This window comes from Psammomys obesus, unplaced genomic scaffold (genome assembly GCF_907164565.1).
Source record: "Psammomys obesus unplaced genomic scaffold, mPsaObe1.curated_primary_1811, whole genome shotgun sequence".
Lineage (NCBI taxonomy): Eukaryota > Metazoa > Chordata > Mammalia > Rodentia > Muridae > Psammomys > Psammomys obesus.
This window is the reverse complement of record NW_026585895.1, coordinates 21,162,349-21,189,895: the sequence shown is the minus strand read 5'-3', so window position 1 is coordinate 21,189,895 and position 27,547 is coordinate 21,162,349. Positions and strand designations below refer to the sequence as shown.

The window sequence follows — 27,547 nt, the reverse complement described above, 5'->3', positions numbered from 1 at the left end:
ATCTATCTATCTATCTATCTATCTATCTATCTATCTATCTATCTATCTTCTATCTATCTATCTATCTATCTATCTATCTATGTCTGTCTATCTATCTATCTATCTATCTATCTATCTATCTTCAATCTATTTAATCTGTCTCTCTATTTATCTATCATCTGTCTATCTATCTATCTCTTACCTATGTATCTATCTATGTACCTGTCTATGTATCTATCTACATATCTATCTAATCTATCATCTATTTATGTATCTATCATCTATATCTGTACCGATATCTACATCTTATCTAAGTCTAGAAATGTAACAATAATAAAGAAGAAGTCATAAATTTGAGAAGGAGCAAGGACATCGGGAGAGTTGCAGTGGGAAGAGAGAGGAGTGGAAATGTAAAAATAGTACTCCTTATGAAACTATCAGAAGAAAATTAAAAATCCAAATTAATAACAACAACAAAGGAATATACAAAATAGGAAATCCTTAGAGGAATTTACATATATGGGTGACATAAATGTAATTGGATTTAGGAAATAACTTCATCAGAGGCCCAACATACAGAATACTTGAGCTAGTTGAAACCTAGTTTAGTGTTCTAAGGGGGCTGCTGCTGATATTCAGGCTCAGGATGATGGCTGCATAGATGGAGACAAACGAATCAATGAAGGCTTGGTTTTTAAAACAGAGACACCAGAGATAACAGTAACAAGCCTTACCCACACTAGAGACTCTGGGTAGTTTGAGAAGTCAGACCATACAGATGTTTGTGGGACTGCTTTGGTGTGAGCATTTGTAGATCAATAGCTTTTCAAAAGCAGCTGAGTTTCAAGGAAGCATTAGGAGATGCCTTGGAGAGCTTAGGCAGATAGCTTAATAAAAAGTTGGATTCACAATATTGAAGCTCATATAGTCGGTGGTTTAAGATATAAATATGTACACCTCCAAAATGAAGACAGAATGAAATGAAATGAATACATGATATTAATCAGAGAGAGAGAGAGAGAGAGAGAGAGAGAGAGAGAGAAAGAGAGAAAGAATGAGAGCGAGCGAGACAAAGAATATTACATATAAAAAAAGGAAGTCAGGAGATATCTTAAATCTGGGGTATGGAGAGAGAATCTGCATCCTTGTCTTATAAGCATAAGACATGAGCTTAATTTCTATAACCCACATGAAAATGTTGAGATTATGACAGTGTGCATGTATTCCCAACAATGGGAAGCAGAGCATAACAGAACTCACTGGCCAGCCCATCTAGCTCAATTATAAAAGTCAGGCCAGTCAGAATCCCTTCATCTCAAAAGAAGAGGGGAAGAGTCCCGAGGTTGACACCTGAGGTAGGTTTATGGTCTTCTACACGCATGTCCATACGTGTGCAGATGCAATTCTGCAACACGCTTGTACACACATGTGGACGCGTACCTCCACGGCACGTGAAAACATGCGTACCAAACACACAAACACACACGCAACGAAAGAAACTCCAAGCAGTAAAAAGCCAGATGAAAAGATGATATGAAATCATCTCCAGAGAATTTGTGAGAGTGGAAGGAAAAATAGTCAAAGTGACCAGCCACAGACACTAAGCAGGGTACTCAACAGGAAGAACTGACTCACAGCGTCAGGCGTTGCTCCGAGGCCAAAGAAGAAAAGGCCAGAATGTTCGTGAGATCATCAGGAGGCAGACTGTGAATTTCTCCACCAAGCCTTTGTCTCGGCTGCCTCTGGCCTGCTTTTGTGTATGTGTATCTGGGATCTCACCGTAGGGTACTTGTTTCTGTGGCTAGCTGAGTGTGGCGTCATCTCCTTCCGTAGGGGAAGAGGAGTTCTGTTTTGTGCCTACATCCACATAATAGATCCATGTGGTGCTGGTGAGGGGGTTGAACTCCTAACCTGAAATGAAAAGTCCTTTTTCCAAAGCACTGTGCTCCGAACCCTCAGTTGTGGTTATCACCTATTATTAACCGACCTCGTTTTCCAGAAATTTCGCCCTATTTCTCTATTGGTGCATGTCGTTGACACATGGAGTGGCTTTGCTGAGTGATGCGATTTAAAGAGATCAACCCTGAACCAGAAACCATCTTTATTAGCTTGGGAACAAAAATGATTCTTCTTACTCTGTCAAAACATGAATTACATTTACTATTGAAATCAGAGCTATACTGAACATTGACGTAGGAAGAACTTAGTACGTGGTCACCATATGCTGTAGATTAAACTTTACAAGTAGAATGAATAAATTACCTTTTTCGCCTTCGCTGTCAAAGGACAGTCTCCTTCTTCGCAGTTTACCGGTGTCCCCTTCGGAATCATTTATAGATTGGGACTGCAGCAAAAGATCAGCCTTTGTTAATGGAATTCAAAGGTAAACACAGAAGGTTACTCAAGTTAACTTTACTCAAGTTAACTATGATGTGTTATCAGCAATTCTTCACTGTGCCATACCACATCAACCTCTTTAAAACTCAAGAATTACATTTTTGGCAAAAAATTAAAATACTTTGTTGAAAGGTTGTCTCTAAATTTTAAAACAGATTGATAGTTTCTAGCAGTTTCACAATTTATTTGGGGAAACCATGGTTTTGTAGAATTAAGAATGTTGGGATCTGGCATTAGCACTTAGAGATAAACTTTTAAAAAATTAAAAGTTTAGAAAACATAGAATAACCTGGATTCTTGTCAACAAAATGTATGACTCAATTAAAATTAGCTGGGATGTATAAATTATTTGGAAGAACATGAGATTAAATTTTAATATAGGTATATATGATTAAAGACAATAGATATTATGTTGAGTTGAGAGGGCTTTATTACACGGGTTCAGCTCTTCCTCCTCTTTTGATGTCTGTACAAAATCATCCTTGTAAATCAAAGCAGAAGGGAGACCCTGAAGTGTTCATTTGGGTGCTGCCTGAGTATCTGTACAAAGGAGTCACATAAGGTTCGTATTTGCTTTTAGACAAAACCAGAATGAGGTTGGTGACACCTAAGTGAGATCACAGTAAAGTTCCATTAAAACTATCAGGAAAACATTTTCTTAAGAACTGGAGTTTTTAGTGTATGCTTTAGTTTTTCAGTGGTTTGGAAAGAAGGCGTTATCTCAGTTGATGCATTAGAATTCTGAATGGCAACATTGTGACACTAGAAATGCTGCGGTTTTTTTTTTTATTTGTTTGTTTTGTTTTTTGTTTTTTTGTTTTTTGTTTTTTTAAGTCCTTCCGAGTGACTGGAAACCCGAGTGACTATAAATCCAGAGACTTAAATCCAACACATTTTTGCCTATATACTGATTTAGGGATTTTTTTTCCCTATAGAATACATCAGCTCATTTGTAAATACACTGGACAAATACCAAGTGCACAATGTTTGATTTTCATTAAATGGGCCTTTAGAATTGGAATGGAGTTCTGAAATCTGGGGGATTAACCTAGTAATAAATTGTGAGCTACAATATATGTTCTTTCTCCACAGAACATGACTTCACTGTGGAGCACAGTAAGAGCAACACTCTCAAGATTATTTTAGGTTAAATAATGTGTATAATTAAAAACAAAATATTATTTTAATTATATTTTATTTTTCCCATAGCCTAGATTTTGACTCTATTGTCAGACTTAATTAATTCATACTTCTTTAATTTGAGAATTGAGGTTAATATAAATATAAACTTGAATAAGGCTAATCTTTTCAACATTACAGAGAAATCAATAGCAGCTAATACGGTAGAATATTTCACCCTCTATGTAAGATAAACTCTTTTAGGGGATTTTAAAATTGCTTAAAACCACTCATTTTCCTACAAAACATCAGCATAAACAAACCAAGACTCTAAGAATCTCTCAAAGGTCAAATTAATTAACCTTAAAAATTATTCAACATCTTTTAATACCTTATTCCTGCCCTATAATTTGCTAATTTTAATATCCAGCTGGCCTTTTCTTTGAGTACTTAATATTGATAGATTTTTGTCACAATAGTTTGCTTGTTACTTCCAGAAGTATTTGCAAAACCTAAGAATGACACTTCAGAAGTGTGCAGATCAGCAGTGGGCCTCTACCTTTGCACTTTCGTGTCTCAGGTTGAAAGTCAGCTCTAGATTGGTCAGAAAGTGGTCAGAAAACTCAGGATACATGTCTAGGACCTCCAGTAAGTCTTCACGCTGGATCTTATGCAGGTCACAGTACGTGAGTGCTCGCACATCAGCGTTAGACTTGCCGGGTTTGCCGTAAAGATGAACCATTTCCCCGAAGATATCATTTTTTCCTAAGAATAAACCAGAAGATGAAGAGGAGGAAGAAGAGGAGGAGGAGTAGGAAAAGGAGGAGGAGGAGGAGGAGGAGGAGGAGGAGGAGGAGGAGGAGGGAGGAGGAGGAAGAAGAGGAGGGGAAAGAAAGAAAAGGAGAAATAGAAAGTGAATTCATTAAATAGTTTCTTCATAAAAGTAGAAAGGGACACCAACCAAGTGACAAATCGTTGAACCAAGGATTGCAGATAGAGGTCCTATACCAGCAGGTGCATAGATAGCAAAATTCTGTGTATGGACTGAATGTACTATGTCTGTAGAGTGGAACTTTGCTGAGTCAGTGGTTCTGTTATACTCGATTTCATTTCTTTTTTAAAGTTTTAATATTTTATTTCTTATTATATTCCCAACACATTTCCCCACGATTTACCATTTTCTCATGCACATGTCTTGACTTTTATATGTCACGATAAAACTTTCACCACCAGGTCTTAATCTATCCTTCTAACTGTCTCACTACTTAATTTCCAGCATGAACTCTTCACATGGATAGAGTCATTCTCCTTTCATAATGAATTGCATCATGTAGCTTCCATAACAATACTCCTCATGGACAGTGTTCCATATGCATTTCTGACATTCTTTCATGTGTCTCTGCTAAGCTTGTAGGATGTAGAGAATGTTTTGTTATACCCTGAGTGCTAGCTATGGATCTTGCCACATGGTTTTCTAAATCTGCTTCCAGATAGAAGTGTTCTGATGCTGTCAATTCAGCAATCTGAGAGGCTGAAATGAGTTGGATTCATGTTCTTTCTGTTCTGCCGGACCATGTCTGGAGCTTCTGCCAATTAACAGCTCCGCCATTCCCCAGCACCCACTGACATGAAGAAGTGCTTTCAATGCACCTTGTTTCTTCAAGTTATCAGTTTTGAATTTGCCTTTAAAGTATTTGTCTATTTGTTTAAATTATTTAGGTCTATGTCTTCCACATATATCGTCTTGGGTTTTGGTCACATGATCTTTGCTCTGAATCTTTGTCCCCTTTGTTTGGCTGCAAATACTCGGATTATGTTGCTATCTGGCTTCTGGTATTTCTCCTGATCACCTCCTAACCATGTGCTGTCTGATTTCAGTTTTATTCAACGACAAAAGTAAGAATAACTGGTATTTTCTGAGGACCATGTAGGTGCCAGGCACTGTGTCAAATTTTTGTTTGTTTAGATTATCATACTACCCCAAAAATAATTTTGTAAAGATGTGATTGAGATACAAAATTTATAAGTATTGAAAAAAGATTAAAGAGGTAAACTGACTAATACAAGGCCACTTCTTAGTTGTGTGGAGAGAGGAAAAGCCTTCAGGATTAAAGCCATGCATTTTACTTTAGAATCACTATCCTTACCTGCCTATGATATCAAATCTCATGGTATTTTCCAAAAAACGGCCATTGTTCCATTTCTGAATATGCAGCTTCTCTGTGTGCTTTTGGTGGATAGCCACACATATACTCTAAATTTGAGAGCTATCAAAGATGCTTAAACAACAAAACTTTACCATGTAAAAAATGCTGTAATGTTCTCATTTTAAATGAGAATTTAATAAGGAAAAGTAAAATACCATATGTGGTAATATACAAAAATTACACTAGAGAGAAGACATTAAGCATAGTTTAACTAAATACTTACACACTTTCGAAAACCAGAACGAAACAATAATTTTAGATGCTAAACTTATAAGGAAATAAGGTCAGCAAAGGAGAAGCTCTTGAAATTCTTTACTTTGGGTGGCTTAGTCTAGACATGGGGCTAATATTTTAATTAACTTCTTCTTCTATAGATGAGCAAAGAGGAAGTTCTGTGATGCTGAGCAGCACTCTATAGTCACTGTGGTCTCAGCACAGAAGCTGCTTGTTTTTCAGGCAGAAGCCAGGACAGGCGGGCTTGAAGATCGGCCTCCGCTTGCCATGGTATAAACCAGGACAGGTTGTCAGTGCCAAATCCCGTGGAAACTGCCCTTTGATAAGCAGCCTTGAGGTGATTTAGGACGTTTTCACTCCCTGAATCTTTATTGGGTTAGAAATCAAATTGTGTACCTTCTCTTTTGGGGGAATTTTTTTTGGACTGTAGTAATAACAAAATTATCAGAATACTTTAACGTGATTTGTTTGTGCTGTGAATCTAATGTGCCATACTCTGTTTCTGTCCAACAACGAAGAGATAATTCTCGTGAGTTAACCTTCAGATGTGAGCATTGAAAGATGAGTGAAAAGAAAACATCCAACTGCACGTAGTGATTGAGTGATTGACAGATAGATACTGGGAGCTGAACCTAGGCCCATGAACATGCTAGGTGAGGACTCTGTCTATGATCTACACCTCCCGGCCTGCATGCCTAATATTTAATGGAACAGCATATTAAATCTATAAAAAAAAAACAAAAACTGTATTTTCATTGGAGGTAGTGGGGAGAGAGACTTTTGATCCTTTTTGGTGAGATTTTGAGAAAGAGAATAGATTTGGCTTTTTCTCTTCTTCTCTTCATTACCTTAATTAAAAAAAATATTATGAGTTTATATAAGCAGGACTTGTGTGTGTGTGTGTGTGTGTGTGTGTGTGTGTATATATATATATATATATATATATATATATATATATATATATATATATATATAATTTATTACAATTTATTCACTTTGTATTCTGGCTGTAGCCCCCCTCTTGTCTCCTCACAGTCCCATCCACTCTCCCTCTTCTCCGCCTATACCCTTCTCCTAGTCCACTGATAGGGGAGGTCCTCCTTCCCTCCATCTGATCTTCGCCTATTAAGGCTGGCTACACTCCTCAGGGGAGGTGATTAATGAGCTGGCCACTGAGTTCATGTCAGAGACAGCTCCTGTTCCCCTAAGACCACTTGGAAACTGAGCAGCTTATGGGTTTCACTGAGCAGGGGCTTATGTTGTCTCCAGGCATGCTCTTTAGTTGGAGTACTGGTCTCTGCAGGCCCTTCTGGGCCCAGGTTTTTTGGTCTCTGAAAGACTTTACCCGTCAGGATATTGAAGGGGATACTGACACTCATAGCCAAACTTTAGGCTGAGTGCAGGGAACTTTATGAAGAAGGAAGAGATAGAAAGTCCTAGAGGGGACAGGACAAAGAGATCAGCAGGGTTTCTTTATAAAGAAACAGATTAGACTACATCTGAACTTTTTTTTTTAAATACACAAATCTGTTCATCACTCATTTTGTATACAGTATTCTTTACTCCTGATAATATACTCAGAGCTATATTCTACTAAGTAAGGACTCCAATTTATTTTCTAAGAATAAAGCAAATAAATGAATTTTATTAAAATATAAACTTATTTCATGCTACTGTAGGCACATGCTAATAGGTATGTCTACAACATTGAGTATTTCATATTAAGATCCTGAAGAATAAACTGTGAAGCCAAGATCACCTATGAAAAAGAAAATATGGACTATTTTTTATTTGGCCTCAAATGTCTAAACAGCGGTCAACAGCCTAAGAGAATCGTGAGGGTATTTACATATTAAACAAAAATTGAGACATTAAAAAAACATTTTCTGCAAGATTAATTTGATATACGTTGAATTGAAACAAATGTTTAAAATGATCATTGTTAAAGAGTTCTCTTCAGCCTAGTCATCTGTCATTCTGAACTAATGAGTGGTTGCAGCTACTCCTAGCTGAAGACGCCATCACTCCGTGCTAAAACACTCACCAAGGATAGCTACCACTATGTCATCCTTGAGGATTTCAATGGAGCCTCTGGATAAGAAGTACAGTGCGGTTAGGACATCCCCACAGTGGACCAGGGTGTCTCCTGGAGGGGCGTGGGTGGTTTTGAACTTCATGGCCAGAGCTCTCAGGCAGCCTTTACTGGCACCTCGAAAGGCTTTGCAGTTTTGTAGCAAAGTCTGGTTTAGATGCAGGCAAATGTCAGCTTGTAAACATTCTGGAAATCCCTTCAAGACCTGAAAGGAAAAAATAAAGAGTTTGATACTACCAGAACACCAGGAACTCCAACTTGAAATAAAGTCCATTACTTGATCAAAGACTCGAAGATGCAGTAATTGTCATGAATGAGCTTTTTTTTTTTTAATAATTTATCTAGCTTGCTTCCCTAAATGAATATTTGTCTTCAGAAGATGTTAAGTTTTAACTCTGCATTGTTCAGTGAATTACCTGAAGACATTCAACTTAACTCGAATGCTGTCTTATTAAAATGTTATGCCTACATATTTCTCATTACTTTTCTTCGTCTGCATTAGGCTATGTAAACTATCATATTGTGTTTGGATGTAATGCAATGCAACACTCAAAAGACACTGGTGAAAGGCAATGCAATCTGAAAGATGAGAACCCTTTAGAAGGAATTTCAAGTCTATTTAAATTGCCATCCTGGACATACATCTTCACTGACATAGCTATTTGTAAATATCATAAACAATGTAATATATTAAGTCAGTTCTACTTGGAATAGTTATATTTTTTATACACATTATACTATATACTTTGACAAACACCTAAAATATAAAGAAGGAGAAGAGTTGATGTACTTAGAAAGCAAACTTTAATTTTTAGTAATAGAAATAGAAATTTTAATTCTAGATATGGTGCTACTTTTAGAAGCTTACTGTTTAATTTAAACTCCAAGGAATAAATAAAACAATAATTTCTGAAAAACGTACCTCAGTAAGAATGGAATAAAGTTATCTTTTTACAAAATTATCAGTACAATGGGTTGAGGATACTTTTTATGTCTTATTCTTTGTGGTGTCATGTGGAGGTTTTATATTTTTTTATACTGACTCTTCCCTGTAAGTATAAGCAATTATAGTGTGAGGTAGATGGAGGGAGCATTATACAAAACAGTTTACAGGGTAATAATGCATTTAGTGGCTTTTCCTTTTCTGATTTTTATTGGCTCTACCTTAGTATATAATTCAATTTAATAAAAAGTAATCATAGTTCAGCTATAAAACAAATCAGATGCATTTAGTCCATAAATAAATTTAAAACTGAATGATGTTTGAGTCAAACTATAATTTTCAGTGTTTGAAATACTAAAACAACTATAGGGATCCAACTGTTAGTAAGCCGCTGTGTGATGTCGCTACCAAATTGGCTATGGTAGAAAATGAAAGGATTTTTAACATAGGTGAAGGACAACAGCCACATTTTTTATTCTTGTTTTATTCATTTACAGAGAGTAAAGTTCAGTGAAGAAAATTTATGGAATTATTATTATTATTTTTTAAGAATTTGCCACTGTTTGACTCTTGCGCAAGCCACTTCACCCATCTGCGTTTCTCTGCTATAAGATTAGAATCTTCACAATGCTGAGTTACGTTACACTAAATAGTGTGCCAGGCTATGAGCACTGCTTCCTCATTTCCACGCTGCCAACACTTTCACTCTGGTCCAGTAGATGCAAGCCTTCCTCCTGCATGATCTTTGAACACACATCCCCAAACGTCTCCTTACCCATAACTTCAGGCTCCATCTACATGAGTAGACTCATCCTAGTTTTCCTACTTGAACCAGAGGCCTCTCCAACATAACCTCCCTAAAATAACCCAATGCTGTCTCTGAAGCCAAATGGTGTTATCTTACTCTGATGGGGACCTACGTAGATTTAGATGTCCTCATGGAAGCAATGGATGACTGGTCTTTTCCATAATCTTCTTTTGAAATCATTGCACTGATTTTTTTTTTTTTTTGGCAAGTTATGCCAAGTTGTAGATGACCTTAGTTTGGACACTGTTTCTGATTTAAGAGCTACTTCCCTTGGGAATTATCTAGGAGAAAAATGCCAGTGTTCACTGGCTTCTGCATGTGTCTTTTTTTCCCCCCTTAGAAGCCATTTTTGGAATCTCACCATAACTCTTAAATGACCCCCTTAAAATATAGACAGATAGAGCACTACACCAAGTAATGCTTTCCTTTAAATTTAGCTAATAAAGTATCTTAAAGTTCACATAAATGCAAGAGGCTATTTTTCCTGTACAGCTGGAATGAGAATATTGAATTTAGAGTTACTGCTTCTGGCATATTCTTTGAAATACCCCTGACTACTGTCAGCCCATTGTGCTTCTGGGTATCTGCTGATGTGTCTACTGGTGTGTTTTGAGTTGTAAGATAGAGATGAGAGATGGTGTTTCCATCTTTCAAACCTGTCGTAATAAGCTACACAGTTAAATGAGCATGGACTGAAGAGTTCTTGATCCTTCACTTCTGTGACTCAGTATTTTATTTTTCAAAATTAAATTAATAACATTTGTTTCATAGAGTTGTGGCCACAATTAAAATATGTTAATGTAGGTAAACTATACAACATACACTTGTTATTCAATTCACATGTATTTCTGGATTCTTAAAAAAAATCAATTAAAAACAAGGAAATTATGAAATTTGCAGCCAAATGGTGGGAACTAGAAAAGATCATCCTGAGTGAAGTATCCCAGAAGCAGAAAGACACACATGGTATATACTCACTTATAAGTGGATATTAGGCACATAATATAGGATAAACATACTAAAATCTGTACACCTAAAAAAGCTAAGCAAGGAAGATGTTAGCTAAGTTGCTCAATCCTCAAACAGGATAGACATTGGAAGAAAGAGAAAACAGGAAACAGGACAGGAACCTACCACATAGGGACTCTGAAAGACTCTACCCAGCATGGTATCAAAGCAGATGCTGAAACTCATAGCCAAACATTGGGCAAAGTGCAGGGAATCTTATGAAAGAAGGGGAGAAAGAAAGACCTGGAGGGGGCAGGAGCTCTACAAGGAGAGCGACAAAACCAAAAAATGTGAGCCCAGGGGTCTTTTCTGAGACTGATACTCCAACTAAGAACTATTCATGGAGATAACCTAGAACCCCTGCTCAGATGTAGCCCATGGCAGCTCAGTCTCTAAGTTAATTCCATAGTAATGGGAAGAAGGACTGTCTCTGACATGAACTCAGTGGCTGGCTCTTTGATCACCTCCCCTGGAGGGGGGAAGCAGCCTTACCAGGCCACAGAGGAAGACTATGAAAGACAGTCCTGATGAGACCTGATAGTCTAGGGTCAGATGGAAGGTGAGGAGGACCTACCCTATCAGTGGACTTTGAGAGAGGCATCGGAGGAGATGAGGGAGGGAGAGATTGTGAGGGGATGAGGGAGGGGGCTAGAGCTGGGACACAAAGTGAATAAATTGTAATAAATAAAAAATAATCTGAGTGCATATTTCCCCCAAATAACAGACATATTTTCTTTAATTAATTTTATTTTCTGTTAACTGAGTGCATCCAATTTTAAAGATCAAGAAGCATCACCCACAATCAGTCTCGTGGCCTGCACCTTAGAAAATCAGTTCTTGCCTTTTTAGTGCGTATTCATTCATGTCTTTACTCACATAAATACTTTAATAGCACCAGGCACCAATTTAAAAAGAATCATAATGAATAAATCATGCTCTGGAAATGTAGCTAGTCTTCATTACAGATTAAACACAATTTTTACAGGTCTAATCAGAATTAGCTACACTGTCCTCCTGGTAGGATAGGACATTTGTGATGTGCATTTGTAATTATAATGGCCATTTACTGAACGCCCAAGTAACAGTTAATTCGAGGTGAGTAGAAGTCCTAATCTCATTTTTCTAACAGTGCTATAACAGGATAGCTTTTTAAGACTTTGAAAATTTCCCGGAAAACTCTGATCTACATTGGAAGGAACAAAATATCTTTATTGTGTATGATGTAAAACCACTTGTGCTTTGCCTTCTCTTTACTTGAATATATGTGAATAAATGTCTGTGATTCTTATAATGAACTAATAACTATTTAAGCATGAAATACTTGCTGTGATTGTTATATAAGTTTTGTAGTTTATTGCTTGAAGACCCCAAATATAAAAAAGACCTTTCAACATGAAGAACGCACTAATGATTTGGTAGCACTATTAAAGTCATGTTTAAAAAAATCACACAAAAAAGGGAAGGACAGAATTGTTACCTAATGGACATCTATGAAATGTGATTTCAGAAGCATCTGATTTTATGGTAGTTTCCCTAACATCTGTATATTCTAATCTACTCTTAATGACAATACATTCTTGTTGTTATTTGTCTTGACACTGAACAAGCATTACAGCATTACAGCCGAGTGCATGCTGAAGTTGATACAGGCCTAATGTGCCTCACTTGATATATGTACTAATCAATATGACATAAACTTAAAGTAGTAGATCCTTCTATATAAGTTTTTACATCAATATCAATAAAATGAGTATTGGTCTACTAATTAAAAAGCAGTTTTATCTATTCTGATGACAATATAATTGAAAAAATATATCATAGGTGTCCTGACTAGTTTTATATCACCTCAAGACAAGCTAGAGTTCTCAGAGAGGAGGGAACCTCAATTTGCCCTGTAGGGCATTTTCCTAATTAGAGGGCCCACATCATTGTGGGTGGTGCCATTCCTGGGCTGGTGCTATATAAAAGCAGGTTGAGCAAGCTATGGGGAGCAAACCAGTGAACAGCACTCTTCCATGGCTTCTGCATCTGCTCTTGCCTCCAGATTCCTGTCCTGTTTGAGTTCCTGTCCAGAATTCCTACAATTATGAAAAGTGGTTGTGAAGCATAACCTAATTTGGTTTGGGTCATGTTATTTCATTACTTCAATGATAACCCTATAGGTTTTGATTAGTGTCACTGAGTGAATAAATATTCCTAATCAGGAAAATTGTTAACAAAAAATTTTGAGAATGTCATTATCACACCATTTTTCATGAAGATAGGAGAAATATTTATTTCCTTAATAAAAATTTTCCTGATCAAAAAATATTTCTAAATTAAGATAATTTTCTTAGTACATTGGCAGCAAACCATTACTCTTCCCTTATATTTGAGACAGAAGATTCAACATTTGCTGCTTTCTGTCTCTGAGAAACACCCTCATGATGGATGCCTTTCCCAGATTCTGCAGAGAAGAGTGTCAATAATGTGATTTTTTTTAACCTAAACACCTCTCAGCCTTCTTTCATACATTTTGAACTACTGGACGGACTTCTTGAAAGAAACCAAATATATTCCCTACCACACACCTCCTATTTTGTATCCTGAAATATGGAGGATGGGCTATGTTCCTACCAGCGTCTTCTCACTCTTTTCAGTTAGTGTTGCTGTAAAAGGGAGCCTACCAAAGGCAGTCTGAGCAGAGAGTGCATTTACAAGGCAGCCTGACTGTGGCAAATGGTTCTCTAAATAGCAGATTAATCATACGGACAACTCCGGTGGCTGCGTTAACTGTCATTAGGAAATGTCCTAGGGAAATTCTCTGGGTCATTAAATATACTTAAATCTTGACAAATTAGGATTAATCAAAACACAAATTAGCACTCCCTATGAAGCACTAAACCTCCAGCATGATTATCAAACACATTATGCAAGTAATACATTAAATCTTAAGTCTCTGCCCTAGAGTACAGCTTTACCATTTGATAGCATTTCCTGACTCTGGTAGAACTGCTGTTTCCATGTGGCCATTCGGCCTCTTGATAAATCTTTAGCACCTGTGAACTCATGAACCTTCCATTTTGTTCTTTGTAGATGCTAATGTTTTAATATAAGCATTTTGTAATCTCTAGATCATTCTATCATGTATTATTTCTACAGTTAGGCACTAAGAAATAGGAAACACGAGTTTTATGCTTCCTCAGTGGTTGTATGCTGATTACTACATTTTAACCACTGATTATTATTAAACCCTTAAGTAGGTTTAGTACTACATATACACATTAATTACCGTAGTTTGAAGCTCAAATTACTTTGCCACCTACTTTTGTATTCTAGCTCCATGTGGCTGATAAAAAACAAGGTATTATTTAAATATATAAGGCCACCACACCTTGCCAGACTGTTGGAGGGAAATTACAGGATTGTAAATCAGAATTGTGGAAAGCACTGAGCTAATACATAAACTTGCTGTAACTTGCTGGCATTTATACTTAGACATGGCTAAGAAAGCAACAAGTCCTAAAACAGTTTGGCTCCACCAATGATAGAGAAAGAGCATCTTCTTATACTCAACTAGCACCATTTCTGATGCATTTCCTTTCTAGAGGGACACTTAAACTTCAACATGGCTCAACGGAGATGAGGTTAATGGTGCAGCGCAGTGTGGGTAATGTGTGGACACAAGAGAACCATGGCTTTTTATCTACATGCTCTCATCACCCAGGCTTTCGAGTCTTTTTGCAAAAGTTTGGTTTACAACGGGTGTTTCAGCATCTCTGCGATGTGTTCTCAAAGGGAACCCTAGAAACCATTCGGATTTCTAGGGGCCAAAAGAAGAACCTGCAGCCTCAGAGGCAGATTCTGAGCCTTCCCCTTTTATCCCTGCATAATAAATCGAAAGCGATAGTAAAGGAGTTGCGAAAAGAGTGTGCCTGCAGCCCCTACAGCTGGGTGCACCGAAAATAGTTCTTTCTGAATGGATAGATTGCAGATGACCGAATCTTGCTCACAGAGTAACGGAAAGGGAAATGCAATCTGCCAGGTGACAGAAACAATGATGTAAAGCATAACCCTGCACCTAATGTGCTAGCTTGAATTGGAGTCAAGTTTTATGATCGCAGAAAGATTTCTCATGTGCTTTATTTCCAAACCAAATTTCCACAGCGTTGTGTGAAGCAACAGAATTTCAGCAGGACTGAAATTTTACAAATACAAAAGACAAGACACAACAAATTAGAACATCTCGTGGAAGAACTGAGATTCCAAACTCAGTCCAGAATTCACTTAAGTATTTTTATTTAACTGTCTTTCAAGTTGAACCTCTAACGTTGCTAGCAGTATGAGGAGACGTAACATATTTCCCATTCAATTTTGGTAATTGGTTTTGTAGATAATAAAGGATCAAGTCCAAAGTAGATGCTTTCTTTATTTTGTATACGGAGGGGTTAGGTGTTCCTCCGAAACATTCAGACAGATGAAAATGAAATTAATTGCTTTGTAGAGAACGGAAAACCCATATTGACAATTGTTCAACTTGTTAAAAAAACAGTAGAAGTTTCACAACAGAAATTTACTGTCTGGTAGATCAGATCCCCTTCCCATGAAACGTGCTGAGTGTCACCCAGCACTCTGAGTTTTGTAGGTACTATCAGAGCTCTGCACACTTCTGCTTCTACTAATTAAGGCAGAAGGCCATTGTGTATGTTCAAGCAGTTATTATTTTCAACTTTACAAGTTGGTAGAACCACATAATTTAGTAATATAATAAAAAAATCTATGACACTAACACAAAGGAGGGCAATTTCCTCTTCCTTTAACGGTGATAGTAAAGGTAAGGGACTCTGGGATACAAAGTGAATAAATTGTAAAAAAAAAAAATGATATAAAAAAGCTGCAATCAGATTGCTGAAGTAAATGTGGGTTCAGATATGTGAGAAGCAGAAATTGTATCATCCATGAACTCCACCATAATCCACAAGAAAAGGAGAAATAAAAAAAGTACTTGAAAAGTGGCCACAAAGTCAGAAGCAACATATCAAGTAATCCAATTAAAAAATGGGGAACAGAGCTAAACAGAGAATTCTCAACAGAGGAATATTGAATGGCAGAAACACACTTAAAGAAATGTTCAACGTCCTTAGTCATCGGGAAATACAAATCAAAATGACCCTGAGATTTTACCTTACACTCATCAGGATGGCTAAGATCAAAAACTCAAGTGACAACACATGTGGAGAGGATGTGGAGAAAGAGGAACCCTCCTCTATTGCTGGTGGGAATGTAAACTTGGACAACCACTTGTGAAGTCAATCTGGTGCTTTCTCAGAGAATTAGGAATAGTGCTTTCTCAAGATCCAGCTATGCCACTCCTAGGCATACATCCAAAATATGCCCAAGTACACAACAAGAACATTTGTTCAACCATGTTCATAGGAGATTTATTCATAATAACCAGAACCTGGAAACAACCCAGATGTCAACTGAGGAATGGATACAGAAATTGTGGTACATTTACATAATGGAATACTAATCAGCAATTAAAAACAAGGAAATAATGAAATTTGCAAGCAAATGGTGTGAACTAGAAAAGATCATCCTGAGTGAGGTATCTCGGAAGCAGAAAGACTCACATGGTATATACTCATAAGTGGATATTAGACATATGAGATAAACATACTAAAATCTTTATACCTAGAGAAGCTAAGCAAGAAGGAGGATCCCAGGTAAGATGATCAATCCTCACTCAGAAAGGCAAACTGGATGGACATAGGAAGAGGGAGAAAACAGGGAATAGGACAGGAGCCTAACACAGAGGGCCTTTGAAAGACTCTACACAGCAGGGTATCAAAGCAGATGCTGAGACTCAGAGCCAAACTTTGGGCAGAGTGCAGGCAATCTTATGAAAGAAGGGGGAGATAGAAAGACCTGGAAGGGTCTGGAGCTCCACAAGAACAATAGAACCAAAAAATCTGGGCTTAGAGGTCTTTTCTTAGACTGATACTCCAGCTAAGAACCATTCATGGAGATAACCTAGAACCACTGCAGAGATGTAGCCTGTAGCAGCTCAGTGTCCAAGTGGTTTCCCTAGTAATGGGAACAAGAACTGTCTCTGGCATGAACTCAGTGGCTGGCTCTTTGAACACCTCCCCCCTCAAGGGGGTGCACCCTTACCAGGCCACAGAGGAAGATAATGCAGCCATTCCTGATGGGACTTGATAGGCTAGGGTCAGATGGAAGGAGAGGAGGACCTCCCCTATCAGTGAACTGGGGAGATGAGGGAGAGAGGGTGAGATTGGGAGGGGATGATGGAGGGGGCTACAGCCGAGATACAAAGTGAATAAAGTGTAATTTTTTGATCCCTTTCCCCTGAGGGGGATGCAGCCTTACCAGGCCACAGAGGAAGAAATGTTGGATGCAATTGTAATATTAAATTTCGTTATTTTAATTACTTAATATTGTAACATTATGGTATGTAGTTTACCTTATGTTTCAAAATGCAATATAACAGAAAAAAAAAAAGAAAAAAAAAAACCAGATACAGCTGATGGCATATTTTCTTTCTAGTCATGTAACAAAATAAAAGAAAACCAATGAAACAAAATCAAAATGTAAAATGATACCTTTACCCTTTCGGGGGGGAGGTCAAAGAGCCTGCTACTGAGTTCATGTCAGAGACATCCCTGTTCCCCTTACTAGGGTACCCACTTGGATACTGAGCTGCCATGGGCTACATCTGAGCAGGGGTTCTAGGTTATATCCATGCATGGTCCTTGGTTGGAGAATTAGTCTCAGAAAAGATCCTTGTGCCCAGCTATATTTCGTCCTTGTGGAGCTCCTGTCCTCTCCAGGTCTTATTAACTCTGACTTCTTTCATATGATTCCCTGCCACAGAGGAGGACATTGCAGCCTGATGAGACCTGATAAACTAAGGTCAGATGGAAGGGGAGGAGGACCTCCCCTATCAGTGGATTTACAGAGGGGCAGGGAGGTGATGAGGGAGGGAGGGTGGGATGAGGAGGGGATGAAGGAGGGAGCTACAGCCGGGATGCAAAGTGAATAAACTGTAATTAACATAAAAATTTTAAAAAATGAGACCTTTTTAGAAACAATGAATGATTCTTTAACTATATCAGAAATGTTGGTAAATCAGGCCTTGTTCAAAACAGCAGCAAAAAAATTTGTGTCAAAAAGATCCATTAAGTAAAATGAATGTGTTGAAAATATATTGTGATCAGTTTATAGTCTATGTGACAGGTAAAGCTCTGACATCTGCATGTGGAGGTTTTTATTAAAAAAAAGAAAACCAAAAAATGTATAAATGGGCAATTCATAAAAGAAGCTATCCAGATATAACATCTCTATATATCTACTATATATATATATACATATATTATGTTTAGCCAGAGAAATGTCATTAAATTGTCAATGAATACATCTGTTAAACTGAAAAAAACAAGAACAAATCATAACACCCACTGATTCTGAAGTCAGGGCAGGTAAACAATAGGTAATAAAATTAAAATTTCTCACAATCTATAGCTCAGAAATCTCTCATCTGGAAATTGATTCATAAAGATAAAACCACCCATAGAAGATAAAAGTAAGTATATTTGCTTCAGTGTCACTCTACTGGAAGGAAATTAGAATAAAAGTGTAGGTGTATTAGTAACAGAACAGTTCAGTGTTGCACTATAAAATAATGGACTGTTATATGCTATAGAATTAGAGTTTATGAGAATAAGTACTATAGGAAGTTACTAGATTTCATGCAATAGACACACTATTGTGGAGAAATTCCGTAGAGTCCCACCCCTTAAGAAAAGAACCATGGGTAACTAATGATTGCTGAGAAAAAAGAAATTGTTTTTTAAGGGGCTCCTTAATCAGTTTCTAATGCCAAGTGGCCAGCCCTGAAATCATATACACAGAAGCAACACTACGTGGACTCAGGTTTGATTTATATATTCATGTGTGTGTGTGTGTGTATATATATATATATATATATATATATACACATATACACAACATATACATATATAAATATTTGTAACAATGATAATCAAAGATAAAGTATTAGTTTTTGATCAGTGGTAGAGAACAGGAGGGGTTAGAAAAAGGGAAGAAAAGATGTGAAGTGATGAATTGTATTTTAATTAAAATTATTTCAAAAATTGTGTTTTTAAATTATTTATTATTTTTATGTATACTGGTGTTTTGCCTGCATGTCTGTCTCTGTGCGTGAGGTTGTCAGAATTCCCTGAAACTGGACTTACAGACTTTTGTGAGCTGCCATGTGGATGTGCTGGGAATTGAACCTGGGTCCTTTGGAAGAGAAGTCAATGCTCTTAACCAATGAGCCATCTTTCCAGCCCCTTGCATTTGTGTTTTGTGTGTGGTTCATACACACGGGTACATGGGCAAATGAGCATGTAAAGACCAATGGCGGGCATCTAATGGCTTCCTCTATCACTCTGTCTTAATGCCTTCAAGACTAAATCTCCCACCCAGTCTCTCTAAATAGTGAACTCCTGGAACCTACCTGTCTCTACTGCTCAATATTGGGGTTACAGGCTCATACAGTGATGGCCAATTTTTCACACTGATGCTAGGGATTCTATTGATATAATGTTCTTGTGGAATGCATACGATTTATCTACCCACCATCTGGTTGCAATCCAGACATTGCATTGTGATGCTTATTCTATTTATTATCACCTGTCTCAAGTTTGTGTAAACATGCTACCATTTGTTCTCTGTATTGCCAATAAAAACAATCAGCCAATGCTGAGCAATGGAGAGAATCAGTGTGACATCCTGGTCTGGAGGAGAGGAGAAAGAAGGGGTAGGAGGAGAGATCCTACCAGAGAGGATGGGAAACATCAGGAGAAATGAACTTGACCCAAGATATGACTAAAAAGCAAGTATAATGTGGGAAATCTGAGTGGAAGGAAACTTTGCAGACTTGGAGGATTAGGATGGAGTAATTTTTGCCTAGCCTTGTGCTCTAGGTTAATTAAATAGATCCTAGTCTCTGTGTGGTGATTTGGGTATATAGCTGGTTTAGAAATAACCGCTGTTTGACCAAAAGATAAATCAATATTCAACATTCATAATCATCAACAGAATTTGAAGTCAGCTCCTCATGTTTGCACAGCAAGCACTCTTGCCCCCTGAGCCATCTCCCCAGCCACTCTTTTCACAGATTCTTTATGCTCCGGTAATTTACAGTGATTCTACAACTTACATTTGAATAAAAAGTTGATTCTTATTGGTTCTTTTCATTTTGTTCCAGTGATTTGGAAAGTCATTTCTTCAAAGACAGGTTTTGGCTAGTGTAAAAGCTATGATCTATGGGAGCCATTACATTTAATAAAAATATTGCTAAAATATTTATAGATTCCAGTTCAATATGCTAAGGCAGATAGGACCAAAACGGAAAGTAATTAAGCAATAGACTTCAATTAATGCTCTCCTCATGAATAAGGATGTTATAGAAATGAAATGGTGAAACATAGATTCCTATTTCTTTTCTGTTTACTATTATCAAAACTTTAAAATATTAAAATATATTTACACCACTCCCCTTCCATTTCCTCCTTACAACTCCTCCAGTGTCCCTCACTTTTCTTGATACTCACCATTATCTACATGCCCTACTTCCCCAGTTAATCCAAGAATGTCTCCATCTGTTTATTTTAACTGAGACTAGCCCAAATACTCTTTTCCATTTATCAGTCATGTTTGTGAAATACTAATACAGATAGCATTTTTTAACATAATATTCTCACCAACTCTTCAGATATATATGGTTTAGGGGACTTGATTTATTATGAAGCTGGGTTGATTATCATTTCTCCTATTATGTACAGGTAACTATTATGAATGGCCCCTAGATATGGAGAATAGAATTCTGTTGTAGTCTAACATCTCTGCTTCATTTCCCTTGCATTTGTGTACCGTGATTCATGGACAAGAACCAGAAGACAGAGGCAGATTTCTGTGTTCGAATAAAATAACTGCATCCCTGTGAAACAGGGCTTTGGCTTATCTTCCCTTATGGCAGCTGTTCCTAAACACAGATATGTTTTATTTTTTTCTCCTGAGGGGGTTATAAACATCCCTATCTGCTAAGATGACCAGAAAAGGCGTCAGATGAACTACAACCTAAATGAAAGTGTTTTAACATAGTATCAAAACTCCCCCAGCAGAAATGAAGCACTTTTCTTCCAGAAAAACTCCCATGACATTGTCTGAAAGCATAAAATTCTGATGAAGGGTGACCTACCTCACTTAAAGAAGTCAAGATACCAGCTAAAATACACTTTGATGTGTATCTGTCACAAAAGATGTTAAGTATTTGCACTTTTCCTGTGCACACATTCCTATAATATGTATACATCTAGGAAAGTATATACCTGAAATTTTTACACTATTATTTCCTTATGGTTATGTAATAAGTGTTTGGGTGAACTACTTCCACTTTTTTCATAAAAAAAACCTAACATATTATGTAGAACATGTACATATTTGTTAATAATAGTTCCCCGCGCACTTATTTGTTTTTGTGGAAGAGAGTATCAGGCTTTTTGTTTTTGTTTTGTTTTGTTTGTTTGTTTGTTTGTCTTCCTGAGGAATAGTGGAGATGATCTGAGCTCATCAGGTTGAAATGCTGAGGTTGTTGTGATCTGCTTAAATTCTACAGACCCTCTGTTGAGACCTACTTTAGTTCTCTATCATAACTATGGCTCCTCTCTCAACACCTCTGTAGCCTTTAGCGTATCAGAAGCTATTTTTTTGCCTCCAAGTGTCCATTTTGATTATGTCTCTAAGGTTTCATTTCTCAAACTTTGTATACTTTGCTACCTGGATACTCTATGAAGTCCCCCAACTGCAGAACCAATTAAATTAAAAGGTCAGTTAGAAATGCTTTGTATAACTAGTCAAAATGATGTAATGTTTCTTCCTACACCTGGATACCGGGTTGCGTTTTTTTGTTACCTGGTTGTTACCTAGTTGCTGTTTGTTTCCTACACCTGGTTACAGTTTTGTTACCTAGTTACTCTTATAAATTTTTGTATAGAAAACCTGCTTTAGGAGCAGTCCAACCTCACAGTCTGGGAGTCCAGATTAAGGCCCTGGCCAGTCAGTTCCTGTTTAGCATTCAAAAAAATATCTGTTGAGCTCAGTCTGTTATCTGCCTGGTCAGTGAACCTGTAACAGGTTATTCCAGTATTTATCTAAAAGAGGCTAAAATAATACTTCCAAAGAATATTTTACTACTGAGCTTCAGTGAGTTCTTTACAGGGAGTAGAGAACAGAGGAAGTCCCAGTGAATGAATTCCTGAGTGACTGTGTGCTGTTGACATGTATTGGGAGCCTCAGACCAGTGGAGGAAATGGAAAAGCTGAGCCCTCCCCAGAGTGAGGCTCAGAGAGAAATGGTCCCAGTGTGGCTGTTGATAGTGTGAACAGAAAATGCCCACACTATCCCTTGATGTTACAGCCTAAAGACTGGTCCCATAGGGACGTTGTTCCTAGTGACATTAGCTGAGCCTATCCTTTCAATTCAGCTGTATTCCCTAAACCCTGTCTCCTTGTTTATCCCTATATAATAACCCTGACTCTTTGTTCAGCTGTGAACAATAACCCTGCCTTTCAGTTCACCTCTCTGTAGCGCACCGAGCTTCAGGATGCTGCATCTTCTCCAGCTGAGAGACCAGACCATCAGACCCCAGCTTTCTGTGGCCTGTGTTTGTCTTTTCTTTTCTTTTCTTTTTTTTTTTCTAGCCACTCCGGTTATATTCAAATCTTTAGAGGCTGTGCAACAGTTCTGCTTTTCTGTTTCCTTTCTCTCTCTCTCTCTCTCTCTCTCTCTCTCTCTCTCTCTCTTTTTTTTATCAGTTTAACCTGTGTTGATAAAAAATAGGAAACTGAATTGGGTTTGAATGACTCTGCTTCTTGCTAACTCACCAAAGAAAATGTTTTATTACACGACATTCCCTTCTGCATCATGAACTACACCCAAGGGTCCTGTTCCAACAGGGTCATTATTTCAAGGAGTTAGAAAACAAATGAAGACATCTTTTCTACTCTCTACTGCTCTAGGAGAATGTTAGTAATACACGGAGAAACTGAAGCCCAGGGTGTGCAAACTGTCATTCCTTCCATTGGGTCAAAAAACACTAAAATAATGTGGGTGTGGTGACACACTCTCCTTTAATCCCAGCACTCAGAAGAGAAAGACAGGCAAATGCCTGACTTTGAGGACAAGCCGGTCTATATGTAGAATTCCAGAACAGGCAGGGCTACATGGAGAAACTCTGTCTCAAAAAAAAAAAAAAAAAAAAAAGACTCACTTGGCATGGAAGCATAGCGGCAGCCTGTGTAAGATAAGTAGATATTTGGATAAACAGTATTGTTTACATGGTAGGTGACTGCCATTGTTTTGAAAGATAGCTGAGTGTCTTGTTACCTAAAACTATCAGCTGCATGTCTTCTGCTTTCTATTGGTCCTGCCTTGGAGCTGCGGATGTTTTGTTGTTGTTTTCCCCACAGTGGTATTACAAAGAGCTTTTGAATAAGTGGCAGAGGATGGGCAGATTAATTTAATACTTATTAAAAGATAACATTGTCTAGGGGCCTGCAACCAAAGGAGATCAAGAGCGACAAACTTCTATATAAAAATACTTCTGCTCAGTCCAAATTTATAGTCTACCCTCTTTGCAGAGATAGGAAATCTCCGCTGATCGATTAACCACCTTGCAGATGAAATTACCGTCCTTAAGATTTTTGGGTTACACTTATTTATTTGTATGTGTTTGTGCACGTGTGTTTTGTGTGCATGCGTGTATGTGATAGGGCACCCGTGGAGGTCAGAGGACAAGTCATTTGCGCTGCTGTGCTCCTCCCATCGTGTGGCTCACGTGCCGTAGGTATTTAACAGGCTTGGCTGCAAAATGCCTTTACCCACTAAGCTCTCTCACCAGTCCTAAAAATAGCATCTTACGTGCAGTTCACACTGTTATTTTTTTAAAGATCAACTCCTAAATGATAAATTAGTATTTATTTCTAGAAAACCAAAAGCTACCACCAGTCCTATAATCCATTATCGTGTACACACAAGCATTTGCCAGCCTCTGTGTTTCCATTTAAATCTGTTGGGCTAATTGGATATGGGCACTGTTTTAACCTCCCCTGTTATGGTTCCATGTTACTGATCAGCAAAATGTTGTTCATGGACTATGATTATACGTAAAAGGTTTATAAAAAAGGCAAGAAGATTAAAAATACAGATCTGAAGGCTTGACACACTATGTCTAAGTTTTCCTTTCCCGTTCGGGACAGGGTGTTTTTTATAAGGATTGTTTTTACTTGATTTCACTGATGGAGCATAAGTGTAAGTTCCCATCATTGTACTTCCCTGTGGTGCATCAAAAAAAAAAAAAAAGTGATCTGAAGGTGAAAGCCTAGCACATGTGGATCCATTTACATAAGTGTATAGAATGATTGTTTTCTCTCAGTGTGTTTGTGTGTGTGCATGTAGGGATGAATGCAGAGGTCAAACTTGCAGGTCAGTCTTCAGCTGCTGCCCTCTTGGTTTATTGAGATAAGGTCTGTAATTTGCCCTGCAATGCACCTCATAGGCTGAGGTAGGTGTCTGGGGAGACTACCTGTGTTTACCTTCCTAGAGGCACAGCCATAAGTAGGAACCACTGCCTGTTTTTATTATCATTATTATTATTAAATGGGTTATGGCGATTGAACTCAGGGCTTCATGTTTTGAAGCTGACTGAGCTATCTCCCTGATCTCCAAAATGAGATTTTCCTTGAGTACAGTTAGATGGTGAGAGCAGAGATCATTTCAGCATTAGCCCTGTAGGCCACTCTGAAGGATGGTTGAGAAACGAGAAGAGATGTGAAAGCAAGGGAAATAAAATTGTGATTAAGGGTTAGGGTTAGGGTTAGGGTTAGGGTTAGGGTTAGGGTTAGGGTTAGGGTTAGGGTTAGGGTTAGGGTTAGGGTTAAGGTTAGGGTTAGAATTCACACCAGTCCCAGCCAGGCATAGTGGCACACATCTTTAATCCCAGCACTCTGGAAGCAGTGGCAGGTGGGTGTTTGGGGTGGAGGCCAGACTGTTCTACCGAGAGAGTTCCAGGACAGCCAGGGCTACACAGAAAAACCCTACCTTAAAAAGCCAATAAACAAATAATCAAATAAATAAGTGAAAAAAAAAAATCATACCACTTCCAAGAAGTAAGTATCTCTCTTAAACAGTCTGTCACTTATCAATCTTTGTCCCACTCTGGCTTTATATGTTGCATCTCTGAAGAAGCATGCTGTGTCATGGACGATATCACTGAGCTTGGAAAACTTTTTAGCCTGGGAGGTTGAGCCTTCACTGAAATCTCCAAAGGCTCTGCCCCTACAGCTCTACCCCCATCTCATCTCTCCACCTTTGTCTAGAGTGTGGTTAATGTGAGAGCTTAGACCACGTGGTACAGTGCTGGTAAGTTTTCTCCCACATTCCTGAAGGCTAGCATGCTCCTTTGTCTGGGATGTAGCACAAAGGTACTTGTGCCCACACATTTCCAGAGAATCCAGGAATGTTAAGTACAGAGGGTTGTCTTTCCAACAGGAAAGGTGAAAAACCAGTTCTTCCTTCCAAAAGCTGAGAAATGGAAGCGATTAGTAGCCTGGTGATCTGCCTTATCTGTTGGGCCAGGCCATATCAAAGTCCTACCAACAGGACTGGAGATAGCTTGTAATCTAAATGACTCCTGCAAGCTTCTCCCTCCCTCCCCCAGGCTTCCCCAGGCTCCTACAACCAGGACCACATGTGGATAATAGCCCAAATGGCCTCTATCTGTATGACTGAGACCAGGCCAGACCCTCAAGGCCCTTAAATTAGTACAGGCAGCCTATCTCTAGAACCCATCTTCTTGGAAGAAACGACAGTGTCCTGAATTGAGCTTCAGTGTAATTACACTTCTTCATATTATGCCAGAAAACTTTTTTTTTTTTTTTCAAATTAAACTGGGCTTAAATACATCAGGAGCCAACCTGTTTTTAGACTGTCTGAAACCTGATCCAGGCTGATGAAGTCAATCTGGGTTTTTATCTTATCTCATTGCCTGGCTTAATTCCCTGCCTATATACCTGCAGGGACCACCTCACCCCCTTATTAATTTTTCCCCTACCCGTATACAAAGTGATTTTATCTGCTCACCCTTATGAATAATTTATTTCTTATCTATGCTTTTAGTCCAGATACTTTCTATACGCATCTCTCAAATTTTCCTTCATTAAGCACCCCAAACAAAAATTCACTTATCCCCATTCTGCCTTTCCTAAAATCGACTAAAGAAAGATGTGCCTGGATTGAGTGATTGTCTACCCCCCCGCACACACACACACATAAACCTTGATATTCTGCTTTTCCTAGAATGGTTGCCTTTGTCCTCTACAATCAACAATTCTAATATCCCCTTAGTAGATGGAGTTTTGACCAACATTCAGTGCAAGATGTTCCATTAGGAAGGCTCAGAGGCTCACTACAGAGAGCGGAGGAAGTAGGCAGCAGATAGGTCATGACACACATATTATATTTGGACCCAGGTGATTTTAAGGTGTTTCTCAAAGTGGCAAGTTTATTGAAACTATTGAAAGATGAAGTGACTTGCTCAAGGCTGGTGGCAGGTTGAGAATGAGTGCCAAGGTCTTCTGAATTTTTCTTGCTTTTCGGCTATTATTTGGTTGTTGTGGTAGCAGGAATTTTGGGGAATGCAAAAATCCTTCAGTAAACGTACACGATCTTCCATGCTAATATTAGATTATAGATTTCTTGTTATGATAAAGGACATTTGGACTATCAGGGCTTTTCATCATTCATGCCTAGCTCTTAAGTGTGATGCTAGCCTACTTGGTTCTACACTGACATGGAAAATAGTTTCCATTTTCTTCAATATTCTTACTAAAATTTGTGTTGGTTAACTTCAGAAAGTTTCAGACAGGATTAAAAGAAATAGCTTTAACTTTGAGACATTCCTTGAAAGGTTATCAGCTCTAACTTAAGAAAACATCTCCTTATTCCTAACTAACCCAGTTTGTGTATGCAGAAGGAAAGTATTTTCAGAAATTAATCTGTGTCCGTGCTTGAGACAATCCGGTCCCCAAACTGAAGCTACACTCTGAAAAACATTCTTTTCACTACCTTTCTCTGCTTGACCCTTTCCTTTTGTACTCTGGTCCATTTGGTTCAGGTGAAAGGGAATCCATAATTGTTTTCTGTTCTGGAATATTCTAGCAACAGCGTAAATGAAAAGTAAAAGATAAAGGGACTAAAGGATATGACCCCACTGTTTTCTTAGGTCAATTATTCCCTGTTTTGGTGGTCTGCTAAGCAAGCAAATAACTTTGATCATGGCATACGTTTAGGTGAATTAACTGTGTGCTTGGAAACCTTTACTTCGCTTGAAGATGACGGAACAGTAAAAAAATGACCTGAAATGTTTCATGAGAAGTTATATTTAAGTTTATACTTAAATGAAATAACGTGGAATGTTGATGCAAAATACAACAGTTTGATGTAGTTTTATGTATCATAGTACATAAACTAGCTAATTTTCAACTGTTTGTAAATTAGAATTTTACCAACAATAATTTGACAAGACACAAATGTGGTTTTTGGAGGTAAAAAAAAAAAAAGATCTTTTTGAATTTTCTTTCTTTCCCTTTTCTTTCTTTCTTTCTTTCTTTCTTTCTTTCTTTCTTTCTTTCTTT

The 27,547-nt window shown here is 37.9% G+C and overlaps 1 protein-coding gene across 1 annotated transcript in view; it reads right to left on the bottom strand.

The window, feature by feature from the left end:
* The window catches only part of Kcnh7 (potassium voltage-gated channel subfamily H member 7), a 489,239-nt gene that overhangs the window by 26,365 nt on the left and 435,327 nt on the right, over positions 1-27,547 (bottom strand). The window contains exons 10-12 of the mRNA XM_055600818.1: positions 7,981-8,233; positions 4,055-4,260; positions 2,242-2,341 (exon numbers count right to left, since the gene is read on the bottom strand). Coding sequence (XP_055456793.1) covers positions 2,242-2,341; positions 4,055-4,260; positions 7,981-8,233 — 559 coding nt within the window. The remainder of the gene's footprint in view (positions 1-2,241; positions 2,342-4,054; positions 4,261-7,980; positions 8,234-27,547) is intronic.